Source organism: Bemisia tabaci, chromosome 8 (assembly GCF_918797505.1).
Source record: "Bemisia tabaci chromosome 8, PGI_BMITA_v3".
NCBI classification, from domain to species: domain Eukaryota; kingdom Metazoa; phylum Arthropoda; class Insecta; order Hemiptera; family Aleyrodidae; genus Bemisia; species Bemisia tabaci.
This window is the reverse complement of record NC_092800.1, coordinates 32335484-32352730: the sequence shown is the minus strand read 5'-3', so window position 1 is coordinate 32352730 and position 17247 is coordinate 32335484. Positions and strand designations below refer to the sequence as shown.

Here is a 17247-nt window from a genome sequence, read left to right as displayed (position 1 = left end):
AAAAGAGGAAGGGGGAGGGAAGATGATACAAAAGAAGGAAAAAAGAAGAAAAAGAAATCGGAGAAGAGAATGAGGAGGAAAAAAGAGTTGAACAGGAAGAAATTATTCTTGTCTTCATTTCTCCTCTTTTTTTCTTCTTTTTTCCTCTTTCTCTACTTCCTTTTATGCCTCCTCATCCTCCCTCGTCGTTTCCCTTCACTTTTTTCTCACTCTTCTTTTCTTCCTCATTTATTTTTCTCATTCTGTTTCTTCCGAAATTTAATTATTCAACATATCGACGGTCAAACCACCAGACAACGTATTTCGGTTTGCGACGTTGTAGACTTCCTGTCATGCTTTTTTTTTAATGGAAAACCTCTCAACGTCATTTCTTGAAAACTTCCGTGTTTTCTCCTCTCCTTGTGAAGAAAACCCTAGAAAATTTTCAAAAATTTTATCGATTCGTACTCCCTCAAAAACAAAAAATAGTTTTTTAAACATCGCAAACGAGATACGTGATATGGTAATTTCACCGTCGATATATCAGAACCCCAAGATCTGAATCCGTCAGACTTAGGTCAAATGAAAAATGGAAAAATTTAAGTAATCTCATTTTTTATGAGCTCCCCGATACTGCATCTGAAACACATCGTGCAACAACTAGGAGTCCATTTCAGGTCAATTCTCATTACGTACCATCGACGAAGACAAAATTCGGCCCGGAGCTGTGTTTAAGTAAACCTCCAAAAGAGGCTTCGGTAGGGCGAAAGTTTCGCAGAGCGAGAACCCTCGAATATAACCTGAAAAACGAGGGTATCCTGTGCCGTTTGTAGGCCAAGCTTATTCGAGATCCTTGTTTGAACTGCCGCTGAAGCGTTCCTTTGCGAATGGTCGCCGAGTCCTCAGTGCGCACCTAGATTCCTAGAAACTGAAACTAGCCCGGTTTCAGTTTCAACGAGACGCTCGTGCAATAAAGACTGTCTGTACTAAACATGAACCCTGCATTAACACGAGAATGTTGCCGGTAAAATTACGCCCAATAAAACATTTATTTTCGAGAAATTCAATAAATATTTTTCAAAATGGAGATGTTGCATGTGTGAGGAATTTGCGATTTGACTGTTGGTTCTTACGTAAAAGTTTGCGAGAAACACGATGGTGCCATTGGTTTTCTCTGAAATCAACTCCCAAGCTCAAAAAAAGCTCTCGAGTTGAAGCCAAAATGGAGGGGATATCCCACGCTATCCTGATAGTCCACCTCTACATCAAGACGAACTCTCCATGCAAAGATAGGGAGCAAATACATTAGCAGAGTTGCCGTGTTTTCAGTTTTGGAGTCCCCAAATAAAGTGGCAGCCCTGTCAATGTATTTGCTCCCTATCTTTGCATGGAGAGTTCGTCTTGATGTAGAGGTGGACTATCAGGATAGCGTGGGATATCCCCTCCATTTTGGCTTCAACTCGAGAGCTTTTTTTGAGCTCGGGAGTTGATTTCAGAGAAAACCAGTAGGACCATCGTGTTTCTCACGAACTTTTACATACGAATCAACAGTCAAATCGCAAATTCCTCACGCATGCAACATTTCCATTTTCCGATACGCCTCATTAAATTCCGAATTCAACTTTACGAAAATTTCAATTTTAAGTATTCGTAAGTTTTCCGAAAAATTCCAATTTTATTATTCTGGTCAAAGAAAACCTGGAAATTTATTGGAATTCTTTCCCATCGAGTGCATGGCCGCCTTTAATATTGCAATAAATGCACTTTTCAGCCTAGGAAAAAGCACCTCCTTTTTAGTGGTCAATTCTTCCAAAAAATGCCAGCATCCTATTAGAGGCCTATCCCTCAAACTGTATAATGTATATGCAACATCTTAATTCTGTAAAAACATTGCTCCAAGGTACACAAGTTTTTCTGCTATGATACTTCGTTTCCGGAACATTTAAAACGGCGTTTTTGCCAATGGCGTGGCGTACTTTGCGATATATCGATTGATCGGCCATTTAAACCTTTGTAAAAGTATCGAGTTACAGGGTGTTCGCAGCGAACAACTCAGTAATCGATTATTTACCGCAGCTTCAAATGTGGAAATATCGATAGACGCAGAGCACGCCACGCCACTGGTTTTTGCGTCACACGGCAGAACTTCTTCCCCGTTTTCTTTCAAAGTCAGAGAAACATGGATCCCTCTAAACCGAAACCTATATAACTTTCCAGACACCGTGTGGTAGCATCCTCGGGCCCGGCGGAGCGAGATTTTTATAAGCGCAGCGCAGGGTGAATCTATAAACGGTGAAAAGGCTGCCGGAGGCGGGTAGCGGGCCCGGCAGCGGAAGAAAGGTGGCGAATACTTTTATACGTCATAAAAATGAATAGAATTAAATTAGAGCTGCGCTTTCGTCTTCACAAAAAGGGTTCCGCTTTGTATTTTACAGAGGAGATAAGCGCATAAATCTTCGCTTGCCGATCCGCCCGACGCGCCCGTGCCCGTTGCAACAGGGGAAATATTTTGTATTCGGGGCACTCGAGGTATTCACTCTGGAGTGGCTATTGGCCCTCGAGTGCCCCCCCCCCCACCCCCCGCTCATTCCTCCGTCGGGAGGGAAGCCCAGGGCGGTGGATCCCGCTTAAAACTGATGTCAAAAGCACCGGTAGCTATTTCAAAGTGTACTTTTAAGGTGCGAGGTATCAAACTGTAAACATGATTTTTTGTCCAAAAAATCAAAGATGAAAGCGGTTTGTGAAGTACTTATCAAGTATGACTCAAAAATGTAAGCTCTCAAATTTTTAAGACTGCTCTGCTGTAAAACTGATGTCAAAAGCACCGGTAGCTTTTCGAAAGTCTACTTTTAAGGTGGGATTGTATCAAACTGTGAAAATGATTTTTTGTTCGAAAAAAGGAAAGTCTAAAAAATCCGAGATCAAAGCGGTTTGTGAAGTTCTTATCAAGTATGACTTAAAAATATAAGTTCTCAAATTTGTAAGACTGCTCTTCTGTAAAACTGATGTCAAAAGCACCGGTAGCTATTTCAAAGTGTACATTTAAGGTGCGAGGTATCAAACGGTGAAAATGGTTTTTTGTCCGAAAAAATAAGAATCTAAAAAATCCAAGATGATAGCGGTTTGGGAAGTCCTTGTCAAATGAGTCTTAAAAGTGTAAGCTCTCAGATTTGTATGACTGCTTTGCTTTAAAACTGATTTCAAACGCACCGGCACACAGAGGGTCGAGTCAATAGGACAGATCGGACACAATTTTGAAACTTTAAACGCTTATAACTCCGTTTATACAAATTTTTGAGGTTCTGAAAGTGGTTTCGTTGGTTTTCTCGTAAAATTTTCTTCTAAATGTACCCCTTGAATTTTAAAATGTGACGGGATAAACATCACAATTTGCAGTTTCAGTCAAGAATTTCATGTCCGACCTCTCCGATTGATTCGATCCACTGAGCGGCAGCTGTTTCAGGATTGCTGCCGATCTGAAACGGGAAAAGTCAGGGAATTTGTGGCGACCGGGAAAGGTCAGGGAAACTCAGGCGATTCACAGGAAAAGTCAGGGAATCTTGCGAGGTGCGTTTAGCAGAAGTGAGTGTAATTTAAAGGGGAGAAAATCAAAGTGAGAGTTTTGTTTGAATGTCAAGGATTGTCAAGGAATTTGATGATAAAGAAATAACGGCAACCCTGTTCCTCTTTCGCTCTTCCAATTAAACAGTTTCTGCGCTTCTTTTAGTGTATTTTAGCCTTAAGAGTGACAGTGCGAGTGTACCAATCGGTAAATGTGCTTGTTTGTCAAAAAAAAAGGGAATCTAAAAATCAAAAATGAAAGTGGTTTGTGAAGTTCTTACCAAATAACACTCAAAAATGTAATCTCTCAAATTGTTAAGACTGCTTTACTTTAAAACTGATGCCAAACGTACCGGCAGCTATTTTAAATATGCAAAAGCGGCTGGAATGCAAAAGCATGTCCATTGCGGAGTTTCAAAATGTCCCCAAATATTTTAGTTTTTCAAATATTTTTCACAAATTTTGCTAACAGAGAAGGAAAATCAAAGATGTTTTCAAGAAATTAGGTCAACGAGTTTTCCAAAGAAAAAATAAATCACGATAGGAAGTCAGCGTCGCAAAAGGAGACACATGGTTTCGCATTTCGGTCTGTGATATACTTTTTAGGTGGGAATTTATCGGTTTGTAAAGTTTTCAGATCACCCCTAAAAATGCCAATTTGTCTGAAAGGAAAAGGAAGAAAGTAAAATCTGAACTTGTCAAATCGGTCGTAGTTTATTTGTTTGAAATGCCTTATCAAGCGTTTGATTTTTTAACCATTCGCAAATCGGCCAAGAATTTGAGTAATAATAAATAAGTATCCAAGAAAAAAACTGAAAGGGGGACTTTTTCTAGGCGAGGCAGTATATAGCAAGTACGCGTAGTATGCACTTTCAAATTTGCAGTCAATCAAATCTTTTCCTATATAAATTTTGAACGAAGGGAAAATTTGATCTTTGTATGCGCCTCTTTATCTATCATCAGCAAGATTTCTGTCAAAAACTTAATTAGGTACTTGAGACAAACGGTGAGATTATAAGATTTGACAAAGTAGTTATGAGATAATGGATGAATGCGGAGAAAAAGTAACTACTTCAAAGTGAATATGATGAACATTTATACAACTGATGCCTGCACACTTCAGAGTAGCTTCTGTTGTGGGAGTGGTTATCGTGAGAAATAAGTAATTTAAGATAAAAGTAGCGAGATAAATTTCTTTATAATAAGTTAAAAGTAATCAGCTCGGCAAATTGCGCCTAACTTTTACCAAAAAGCTGATTAACATAAAGTTACAAATATGCGTGTGAGTAATAGTATGTTTGAGGAATAAAAAAGCGGGGACTAACAATTTTGACCTAATTAAATAATAAGTTTGATGAGATCGCTTAAAATTTTATCGCGCAGACGTATTGTGGACCTGCACAGCAAAAATTAAAAATATTTGGAGGAAATAGACAGCTCTCAATGGCAAATAAATTAAGCTGTTTTTCAATAAAAATATTTATTCATAAATATTAAAATGTAATTTAGAAGTCATTCATGAATCGTTGACAAGTTTGTGACATAAGTCAGAAAATTTGCGGTGTAGTTACAAGACGAACGAAAAAATAGATATTCATCGAGGGGCTAGGAGGACAAGGCGCAATAGTGCAGTTTTTGCTATTTACACAGAACACATGTTAAAAGTTTCGAAATTATGTGGAGCCTCGTGGCAGAAAGAAAGTTGCAACTGACTTTTTAGTGCTTAAAAAGTAGAATTTTGGAGCGAATTTTTCTTAGAATATGCATTGAGACTAGTTTCACTTGAAATCATTGAAATCTCAATTTTTTCAAAAACTGCACTTATGCGCCTTGTCCTCCAAGCCCCTCGATTATGACCCAGAATGTTAAACTAATAACTCGGATATTTATTTACTAATTTAGTTTGAACGCATGTAAATTTTATTAGTATGACATGACACGATTTTGAATTCCATAAAAAATCCTGTAGAATAATTAACTGTTTTGTAAATTAAAAGATGGCAGTGAAGCTTGTTCTCAAGAAAGTTTTTGTTCCCTCCAAAAAATTTATAAATTGGAGGAACCATAACAATGAACTTCGTAGATACTTTGCTTGCAAATTCAACTTCAATTTCAATTTTTTTGACTCCGATTAAACTGCCATTTGATGTTTTTGAAATACTGATCACGTATCACAATTGACTTATTACTGGAGAAAAACAACTTCATACAATTACAAGTACTATTTTGATTTTTAGTCTTTTTTTATCCAAGCAAAAGTGTCATTTCAGGAAATATATTACCATTACAAAACCTCTCATCACTGAAACAAGACTCTTAAGTATCATAACAGAACTCTCGTCCGTATAATAACAGGTTAAGGCGAATATGAGGAAGTTTCATGGACAAAAAATAACAAGGTTGCTTGTAATGGTAAAGACCTTATTTCTTCGGTATAATAATAATCACTTTGGCGCAAAGACGACAAAAAAATATTTTAATGAGTTATCTAACATATTTTTCAAAATTAAACGTTCGACTCATTAAGTTAATAGAAATAAATAACTAACTAATTAATTAAAAAGCAGATCCAATCGAAAGATTCGATTTTGTGTACCTGTGCGGTCATTGTACATCTTCTCACACAAAACCGTCGGGTATCGCACAACTTCCGTAAAATAGAGAAATCAAGGATTTAAAGTATGTGTTTATGATGGAAATAATTTTTCAATTCAGTCTCTCTGTACCTCATCTAAAACTTTCTGACCATTATCGCTTAGGTCATCTACTTTTTTCATGTGTCAGAAAATTTTTGAATAGTCACAAACTCACACACACCCCCTTACGGTTATTTCCACTGTGTAAAATACTTTTGGCCGTTTTTCAACTGTCAAAACTCACGGAAAAATTTGCTTTGCTAACGCAAAAGCAGTGTGGTAAAAAATCATTCATAGTCTGGAACATGATTTTTATGATCATATTTACATTATATGTCCATTTTTCTGTGTACGTCTATATCATGCTCTAATTTGCCGTGCCCATTGCATGAGCGTCAGTCATTAAAGTCTACTCATATAAAGTGGCTCACCTTTAACATAAGGGAACCTACTCGATCATTATGTTGTAAAATAATGTGTCTTCGTCTTTATTTGAAAAAAAAACGCCTTACATAGTAAATAGTTTTTGATCCATCCCCCTTTTGTTATTTTTAAAGTAAAATAATCGCGTTTCCGTTACTGTACATATTATTAGTATATAAGCACAGGAAAAGTTGCGCGATTTTAAAACACTTAATTAGGTTGGCTCCTTTATGTTAAAATACAGTCCAATCAAAAAAAAACATCCTTAGTTAGGTGACTTTCTACCGTTAAATTAAACTTTATATCCAGCTTTTTCATCTCCTTGTTTGTGGATGGACACAAAGAAATTTTGTACACTGAAAAAAATAATCGGTGGGATTTACCAGAGTTTGGGTGTTATTTACCATACTGTCTACTTGATTTTTTACACAGTGAAGCTGCAGCATAGTTACCAATATACCGGTATGGTAAATAACACGATACGGCTGACACTATGCGACACAGTGCCAGTGTGGCGTTCCCGACTGACTAGTATGGTAATTTCAAGCATCCAGATGCTGCGACAAACCTTGTAGATTCTAAAATCCACTCATCTTATATTATTAAATGCTTTTGATGAAAGTCGTGGATATTTTACTTACATCTTACTTTTAGAAATTCCGTTACATACACAATCAATGGCAGTTAAAGACAGTTTCAACGAGAAATAGCAGATAATTGCTTCACTGATTTCAAGTAAATGATACCAAAACCATGCTTGTTATTCGCGTTAAGGTATCATTTACAGACTAAATCAGATCCACGGAAAATTTAATTGCATATAATAAATAGATAGTTCAAAATATACCCACAAAAAGACACTACATGAAAATCCAATCGCACGGTTCACGGTGGGGCAGAAGCTGCCAAATTTTGCTTAAAGTTACAGTTAAACGTCAATCCCACGCACATTTGTCTCTTCATCTGAGTATGTTGAGCTTCGAAAATTTTAACAAGAATATAGATATACCTACGAACGAAGTATTCAAAAATCACTTCTAGTCGATTATTTTCAAATTATTTCCGCACTTTTATGTTTTCGAAATGACTTTACACAGAACCGATATTCACTGGATTGCAGAACAACTTTGCGAAGGTTTTCAAATTTTCAGGATTCCTTCACTTTGCAAGCCAGATTCATTGTAGCAACTCCTAACCTCCAGAAATTGGTCGATATGAATAACGAAAAAATCTCAGAAAATGTATGTGGCAGATCAATATAGATAGATTCGAAGAGAAGACGGTAGCTTTAGGGACAATTCGAACACAAATTTGGGCAAATTACGCGTGGATTCACATGGATTAATATGGATCAATAAAACACAGCCACGGACTCCGACCCTCAACGTGATAAATTTATAACTGACAAACAGACAAACGAAAAATGGCGGACCACAGACCGCAGCGCAGTCAAGCGGGAGCTCTCACCACGCTGACTATACCAGTATGGTAAATTTAACCTACCAACACCATGACCAGTCGCATACAGATGCCTACAGATATCAAACGCAAGTGTTACCATGTTATTCCATACTTTTAACTCATCGTATGGTAAAAAATACCCAGCTGATGGTGAGAAATACCTAAACGATGGACAGACACACCTAACTGATATTTACAATCCGGGTATGGTAATTTTTATATCGAGTATGATTCTCACTTTCATCTAGATGCTTAAATCGACCATAATTTGGCTTTTTATCACCATATTTTTTTTTACTATACCATTATGGTCAATCCCACTTCCACTTTTTTTTCAGTGTACTATATGCGCTCTATTCAGATCACATTCCTCCAAAAAATTATAGAATAAATTGAACGGCAAGTTAAGTAGTTGAAGGAACATGACTCCATCTCAAGGGTGGAAAATGAACTCCAATGTTTCATAGAAAATTCTTTACAAGTAAACGAATGCGCAGTTTGTGTCAAAAGTGTTGCTGATTTTTGCGCAGACGCAATTAGAAGAAAAATAAGCGTAACTTTCAGTTCAAACTACCTAACAAAATTTCAGTTTACAACAAAAAAAAATTGAACTGTTGTAATGCAGTCCATTCTTTTCGTCTGAAAAACGAAATAATGTAATGTGTGTGACACAGATTATGACGATTTTATCTACAGCGGCGCCTGGCGAGCTAGGCCGTCAGCTCGGTGCATTTTCTCCGATTCTTGTCCCTTGTTAATGTTTTTTTAAAAAGAAGGGGGAAAACCTATATCCGCAGTCCACGTTCTTTATGATGAAACTGTCGCATTCACTTGAGTGCCCTGTAAAATTTGTTGGACGACAGAATCTTTCAGATGATCGCAAAATTTTTTAAGACCAATAGTTCCAGCGTAAAGTTTCTTATTGCCCCTGGCCACAGAGAGTGACAGCTCAGTTTTATTGCTTATGAGTGTGAGTTTAATGTCTAAAATACTGAGTTCAAGGTAGAAGTCTTTGTTAGGAACATCGTTGTGAACAATAATGCTGATGATGGATCCAATAGATTCGTTTAAGTTTTCGGGAAATAGATTGAGCAGTGCAGTTATGAAGAGGTCCAGAAGATAATTGTTGCAGACATTCGAAGCTACTCTTCCAACGGGCGAGGTATCGTTCCCAGGTGTGGGAGTCACAGTTGTAGGAGCCTCAGTTGACTGAGGAACCTCATCTGTCGTAGCAGTTGAGGCCTCAGTCTCAAAAATTGAAGCGGCACAATGGACTGTGGCGATGAAGGCAGTTAGGACAACTGATGCTATGATAAGCCTCATTCTGATCGGCGTATGCCTGTGCACGGCTCTAGAACAAAATACAACAGATAGTAGAATATTTGTTTTCTGCAGCCTAATTCTGTAATTTCTCGCGCATGGAGCATTAGGATTTAAATTAGTTTAAGATTTAGGACATACATTTTTTGGAAATTCAAATTGGACTTAAAGGCGGTGGACATACGAATGCATGGGCATAAGGTCCGTGAACATTTTGGCGATTCACCAATTTTATACTAGCAATAAAAAATTGACGGTGGTAGAGTCAAACGAAGGTTTTTTTTCTAAAAACATTGGCAAAGTAACTATTTAACCGTTAATTCTACATTTGCAAGAAATATACCAGGAACACTAACTTCCGTGTCAAGGTGTTATTGAAATGAATTAAATTAATATAGTAGTGTACCGTACGAGCTCTTTAACCGGGAGGTCATCATCAGTGAGTCTAGTATTATTATAAAATTGAATACATTTGTTTGACACTTTGACACGACATTTGTTCATTTATATTTATTTATACCATGCCTACATTGCAATATTTGATACTAATTTTTCTTTTAACGTGTCGTAATGTGTTACACGAGGTGGTTTTCCGATTTCGACAGAGACGCCTAAATCTATAGATCATGCTTTCTCAGGTGAAAAACTATGTTTCCGTACTATAACAATTTATCTAGAAATAAATGTAATAAAAAAGAAATGAGTGTAGTTCCCTTTGATTTGATTCAGTCGCACATAGTTCCTTTTAAAATAAATATTCGCAATTTTAATTGAGGTGTTTGGAAGACAGGGCGCATAAGTGCAGTTTTGAAAAAATTGAGGTATTCAAATGAAACTAGTCTTTATGCATATTCTATGAAAAATTCGCTCCCAAAATTCCAATTTTTAAGTATCAGCAAGTCAGTTTGAACTTTTATTCCGCAATATGGATCCATGTTATTTCGAAACTTCAAACACGTATTTCTGGAAGTGGCAGAAACTGCACTTATGCGTCTTGTCCTCCAAGTCCCTCAGTTATGACCAAATTTTTTTTCAAAAAGTCCTGGGCTGAAAAATAATTTTCAAGGCACGTGGTAGTTTTAAATGCCATCGGTACTAAAATGCGGTATTTTCTTTTCCAAGCATTCTGATATTTGACGGAATCACACTTTTCGAAATGAGCTTATACTTACCGGTTGAAAATCGCAGATTTTACAAACAACGACCAAAGCACGCGAGGAACTGTCTCTTCTCTTCTAACTTTCTCGGCCTTAAAAAGGATCTTTGAATCGCATATTCATTATGTAATGAGCAATTGAACGTATTTATACCAAAAGGAACTATATATCTCCCGCAAACCCAATGTACATAGTTCCTTTTAGCATTAATGAGTCCAATCTACCTTTGGTCTTATCTCCCACTCGCACACGTAATTGCGAATAACTGAAGTGCTGATACTTATCTTTTCTATAAGTGGCACTTTTGGGAATTTTAGTTTATCCAGTTGTTACGTTATATCAGCTTATTAATATTAGCAGTCAAGATCTCGTGACTTCTGTTTTTTGAAGGAGGTGTGTCTACGGCTGTTGATGAGCCCTGAACAGTTTAAAGATGTATTCCTTACAGGGGTCATGCTTATGGTGAGATAAAGTCGAGCCTCTTTGCTTTTGGGGAAAAAATTACTTAAAATGTATTTGCAGAGCAGTTTAGGCAGTATCAGGCCGATAACTTACGAAGGGAAGAGATTTAATGTTTATGATGCCAAGACGTGTTATCTCCTGGATTAAATGATTGTTCTTTCAATAAATTTTAAACTCATTTTTTCGTAATAACTAAAAGTCACGCGTTGGTTTAAAACTTAAATAATTCCATTGACTTATGTAATTTTGTATTACTCTTGTCCATTTTTCGAGCCAACAGGATTAAATATAGTGAATTTATCAGACGCGCAATGTCCTTTGTTCCCATGCATAAGCTTTTTTCGCATTTTCAAATTTCCCGCGTCTATGGACGCTTTTTTCTTCGTTCCAGAAAGAGGTGGAAAATACCTGACCTCGATAGACAAACATTTTGAAAACTGTTTTCAATCTTTTTTACGTGTGCTCTCTGTTATTTTTAAGAATTTTCTCTTTAAATACACAAAAAAAAAAATGCAAACATGAATTCTTTTGAAACCACTGAATCCAATCTTTTTAAAATTCGGGACAACTCGGGGCACATTTTATATATTTAGGGCAGATTTTCATAAAATTAAATTTCGTAACTCACACAAAAAAAAAATTGAAAAAATACAACATTTTTTCTAAATTTCTCTTTGGGTAAACTAGCCTTCCAATGGAAAAAAAAAAAAAAAAAAAAAAAAAATCGTGGCCGTGACAGCGGAGTGTTTGAAAATACGCATTTCAGATCGTGGAAGTCGTGCGTTAAAGAGTGGATTTCAGAATTTTTGAAGTATGCTCATCGGTTTTACCTAAATGAAGCCTTAATTGGACTACATTTTGCAATATGGAACTATAAATTCTAGCCCGGTTTAAAAATAACGTATGTGCCAGTAGTTTCCCTAAGCACATAAGTGTTTTTCCAGAAGAGGCAAAATTTATAGTTCCAAATTGCAAAATGCAGTCCAATTTGCCTTTGCGTGCAACTCACCCATTCCTTAGAAATGTTCTAGGGGATGAAGTTAGAAACCTTTTCCAGGGAGCTCAAAGCAAAATTGATTTCACTGAAGGTTCTTTGCTGAAGGTTCTTCGCACTGAAGGTTGTTTGCTTTTGATTTTAAAATTAATTTGCACTTGTGGCGAATACACTTGCACGTTCATGCACTTGTTTTTGCTTATACATGCGTCATATTTTATGATTCCAGGTGCGAGAATGGGGGAACGAGACTGTGACATTCAGCACTCTTCACTTCGTGCCTCGGCCAGAAGATGACGCTCAAATCTTGAGATGTCGAGCAATAAACAAAGTCGTAGAAAATTCAATATCTGAAGATCACATTAGTCTGAATATAGTTTGTGAGTACCTTTTATTCGTAATATCTTAGTCAGTGATTTATTTACAATTTACTTGCGATTCTTGTAAGATCTAGGGGCCGTTGAAGAAAAAGTCCCACGATTTTGAAAACACGCTATTCGCGCTGGCACCTTTTTGCTAAATATGATCCAAATTATCAGTCACGTAAATTGTTGGAGTGGTGACAATTATGGTTACACCTTTTTTCGTCCCGGAGAAGTAATGGATCGTATTCGATAGTGATTTGATGTATCGTTTGGTTCAAAACAATTGAACACAACCTCAAACCGAAGCTTTAAGATATTGATCAGAAAAGCTGAAAATGAGAAATTTCGTAGCAATTTCACTCCTCTTGACCAATTAGTACTAATATAATACGAATCAAAAATTTTTCACAAAAAACCCGTTCCGTCAGATTACTCCATTGAATTTTGAGGCTATGTCTATGTTTTGAACCAATCGATATCAATACAATCTCAACCGTTTGATGTATCGAATACAATCAATTTGATCGGGCCGATCCAAAAAAATCGATAACCACAATCGATTACTGAATTGGTCGATAATTCGTCAAGTTTTCGCTAGAATACATATATGAAGAGAGTATGGCCACTGGTGTTACCTGATTGGCTCAACCATCTTAGGCTGAATGGAGCCCTTAGGACCCAAAAATGGCGGACGCCATAAGTTAATGTAATGCAAAGTGACTCAAAATGTAGTTTCCTTTGCTTATCGTTACGAGAAATTTACCCAAATGCACTTTTGCGACTTCTTTACATATTTTTACGGCTAATCGCGTGCAATTTTCGAGAAAAATTATCTTAGATGTAGTATATGGTTGGCAGCAAACGCAGTTGGTGATAACCGTCAAAAGTTGGCAATGACCTTCTTCCATCCTCAAAAACCAAAACAAAGCACCGCCATTTTTGTGTCCTAAGCCTCTCCATGGGGCCCAGTGGCCACACTCTCTTAATATAGGTACTCTAAGCTTTGCATGACCGAGAAGAAATCCACAGAAAAAAACCGCACGGGTCAATCAAAATCACAGAGCGAAATCCACCGATCCTTTTCCCCCACTGGGGGTCTTCCGTTTAAACCTTTTTTTTGGAGGGGGGGGGGGCAAAAGGGGCGGGGGTGGTGTATCGGTAATGGTTCGCGGAACGGAATCCGATCCTATCGTTACCGGGGGCATGCCGGCGCTCACGCTTGGGTTCTTTGATAAGTTTACCGTATCCACATGGGCGCCCCCTTCCCGCTCCCCCGCCCCGGCGAGCCTCATCAAAAAGTCATTTTTCAAGTCTTGTTTATACGCGCTGAAATCTAATATTTGCTCGGAATCCCCGGATATCCCTCGTTCGGCGCCCGCGGAATCGTTCCGGTCGTGTGATGAAGACGTGGTGCAGTCCTCCCGGAGACAATGTATTTTAGAGATCCCGCACTAAATCGAGTAATGCGATCGGGTGAGGTGCCGGTCTATTTTGAAGGTCAACGCTATTCTTTTGTATCGTGATGATTGGCAGGCAACTTGTTGAGGATACTACATGTGCATACAGCATTTCGACACTGGAAAAAAAAAACACATTGGATCTAGAGTACAGACTCTTGAAAACATTGACAAGAAAAAATACTCTTGATTCAATCAGAGTTTTGCTTAAATCAAAAGGAAATCCGCTCAAATTAAGACGCTTGGTTCTTGATTTAAGCAAAAATCCGATTGAATCAAGAGTATTTTTTCTTGTCGATGTTTTAAGAGTCTGGGCTCTAGATACAATGTTTTTTTTCCAGTGGACGGTGTCAGTCGGCAATCACATAACTCAGTTTGCGACGGCACAGACTTCCTGTCATACTTGATTTTGTGATTGGAAAACTACTCGACGGCAATTCTTTAAAACTGCCGTGATTTTTCCTCTCTGTGCGAAGAAACTTCTTCAAGAAACTTCAAGGAATGATGTCAATTTGTTCTCTTTTAAAAAAAAAATAGCATAGCGGCGGAGATTTTCAGACGCCGCAAACGAGATATGTGATCGCGGACTCACGCCGTCGATTTGTAACATTCGCCGAATCGATGGATGAACAACGAGTCGGGTATTTTGTTCGGCAAACCAACCAAAGTTTAACAAACATGTTTGGCTTTTTATGTCATCTACCTAATAGATAAGTCAACAGCCAAGAAGATGTTGCTAACTGTTGCTCCCTTGTAGTTGTCCAAAAGGAAGTGTTGAATCCTCGAGAGTAAAAATTTCTACTTGTCGCCAAGTGCGGCTTGTGGAGTGTCTCTCCTTGTCTCAGGAGTTGTCGCAAACTAGGTTAGGTTTGCTGAATCAATAGACCACTAGGTTTTATGAAAATTGAAACATATTTTTGTCACATTATGCTAAAGCGTTTTATTACATTATTGCGTAAAGCGTCAAACTAACGTAGCATTTTCCAGCCTCACATTTTTTTGTTTTTCAAAATTTATTTTTATTTTATTGATAATTAATGGCTAACTAAAACGTCGCATTTTTCCTTTGAACTAATTTGCCTCCGTGAAATTTTAATATTAAATCATGACAGGTATCGTCATGCAGACAATGGGATGGGGTCTGAATGGGTAAGAGGCCAGGATTAATGCTCACAAATTTCCTTCAAACGAGCGAGTAGGCAATATATAATCTGCGAAATGTTCGTATAGTTGCTCGTGCATCTGACTTTTCTCTCTTTTTCTCTATCGTTCTTTTCAATTCTTTTGTAGTGCCCTATCTCATCCCGCTTTTTACTGAATTTTGTACCCCTTTCGATACACTTCTATTTCGCTTTTTGACCAAGTTGAATCACCTTTATATTCAACCATTTGAAACACAACACGCGGTAAGATTTATTTTGCTTCCGTCAATCACGAGAGCCAAAACAAAAAAAATAAATAAAATAAAATAATTAAATTAACTGACGTCATTGAAAGGGTGCCTGGTGACGTTATTAACGGGTTCTAAAATAATGTTAAGCACTGAAAAACGACCGAAAATCAGGAAAAAATGCGTAAAATGCACTGAAACAGCCAGAAATGGTAGAAAAAGTATGGTAACAGCCGAATTAAGCGACTTGATGACGTCATCAAGGGTTACTTAATCACATATTTAATGGGTTTTACTATTTGGCTTTATCAGCTGGAGATAGCCGAAAATCGCCGGAACATGCCGAATGGAATTCGGATTAAACAGGTGGTTGCCGCTTTCAGGGGGAAGGGGATGAAAAAATTAGGCACACAAGGGAGTTCATATTTCCTAAAAATAATTTTAGGTCCTTATCTTTGTAATTTTCCTATGTGTTTGTATTATTACTCAATCAATTGGTAATGGCTAAAGGAAGCGTCTCATTTTTCTTTTTGACATCTTTAGCCTTCCCATACTTTTCAACCCCGCTGAAATTTTAAAATTAACTTATGAGAAGCTCCGATCCATCTATCATTGGGGATGGGGGCGTTGCGGACCTCCCCGCCGCCCGCTAACGACTTGCAGCGTCCCGTTTCGGCGGCCCAGAAACGAGACGGAATCAATTTCCCGAATTTTATTAGCCGTCACCGCTCACCGTTGGTCGTTAGCGACGGGCGAGAATTAGATTTCTATCGAACGTATTTATGCTAAAAGGAACTATGTGCATGAGGTTCGTGCGCAACATAGTTCTTTTTAGCATTAATACGCCCTATTGATATCGTCACGCAGACAATGGGGATCTCGATGCGGCATGCCGTACGACCCATTCGTCACGCTTTTCTAATGGACAATGACACTGACGAGTGTCGCTGCAATGAAATTACCTCGTGATTGAGACGCGATGGAGAGTCGCTGATTTGATTCTCCATTTCTCATTGTGCCCCGGGCAGCCACAAAGGTTGCTATATTGTGCATTTTTGGTGATTATGAAACAATTTTTTATCAGTTTGGTGAGTGGTTCATCATTAGTTACAACGCCTTGGTGTGTTTCATAATCGTTTTTAAATAATGACATCGTTCAATCACAATGGAGATGTTGCATGTGTGAGGACTTTGCAATTTGACTATTAATTCTAATGTAAAAATTCGCGAGTAACACGATGGTGCCACTGGTTTTCTCTGAAATCAACTCCCAAGCTCAAAAAAAGCTCTCGAGTTGATGCCAAAATGGAGGGGATATCCCACGCTATCCTGAGAGTCCACCTCTACATCAAAGCGAACTCTCCATGCAAAGATAGGGAACAAATACAGGGTATTGACAGGGTTGCCTTGATTTCAGTTTAAGAGTCCCCAAATAAAGTGGCAGCCTTGTCAATGAATTTGCTCCCTATCATTGCATCGAGAGTTTGTCTTGACGTAGAGGTGGACTCTCAGGATAGCGTGGGATATATCCCCTCCATTTTGGCCTCAACTTGAGAGCTTTTTTTGAGCTTGGGAGTTGATTTCAGAGAAAACCAGTGGCACCATCGTGTTTTTCGCGAACTTTGAATTAAGAATCAACAGTCAAATCGCAAATTCCTCACATATCGACGGTGAAACTACCAAACCACGTATCTCGTTTGCGGTGTTTAAAAATCTACGCTCACATTTTATTTTGTTTGAAGTAGATCAAATCAATATCATTCCTTGAAATTTTCACAGAATTTTCTCCGCACAAAGAGGAAAAATCACAGACATTTTCAAGACTGGACCTTAAGTAGTTTTTCAATTAAAAAATAAAGTATGACAGGAAGTCTGCGACGTCGCAAACCGAGATACGTGGTTTGGTAGTTTCACCGTTGATATGCAACATCTCCATTAAATAATGCATTTTAGACAGTAATCAAGGAAGATGGAAGTAAGGATACCTACACTAAAGCATGTTTCCTATAACTATATTTGAGGGATTTGGAGGACAAGACGTA

General features: G+C 37.8%; 2 protein-coding genes across 5 annotated transcripts in view; one reads left to right on the top strand and one right to left on the bottom strand.

The window, feature by feature from the left end:
* LOC109030272 (kin of IRRE-like protein 3) overlaps positions 1-17247 on the top strand; it is a 616549-nt gene that overhangs the window by 499149 nt on the left and 100153 nt on the right. For all 3 annotated transcript variants that reach the window (XM_072303754.1, XM_072303753.1, XM_019041151.2), the window contains exon 8: positions 12223-12373. In XM_072303754.1, the coding sequence (XP_072159855.1) occupies positions 12223-12373 (151 nt within the window). The remainder of the gene's footprint in view (positions 1-12222; positions 12374-17247) is intronic.
* On the bottom strand, positions 5004-10709 carry LOC109030273 (uncharacterized). Of its 2 annotated transcripts, XR_011900430.1 has the most exons (3): positions 10553-10709; positions 5398-9411; positions 5004-5145 (listed from the first exon to the last, which is right to left on the bottom strand). XR_011900430.1 is itself a non-coding variant. In XM_019041153.2 (2 exons), exon 2 carries the CDS (start codon positions 9381-9383, stop codon positions 8868-8870), a length of 516 nt encoding a protein of 171 aa, XP_018896698.2. In that variant the 5' UTR covers positions 9384-9411; positions 10553-10709; the 3' UTR covers positions 5004-8867. The 2 variants fall into 2 exon arrangements, 1 of the variants encoding a protein (XP_018896698.2); XM_019041153.2 differs by having other exon boundaries at positions 5004-9411.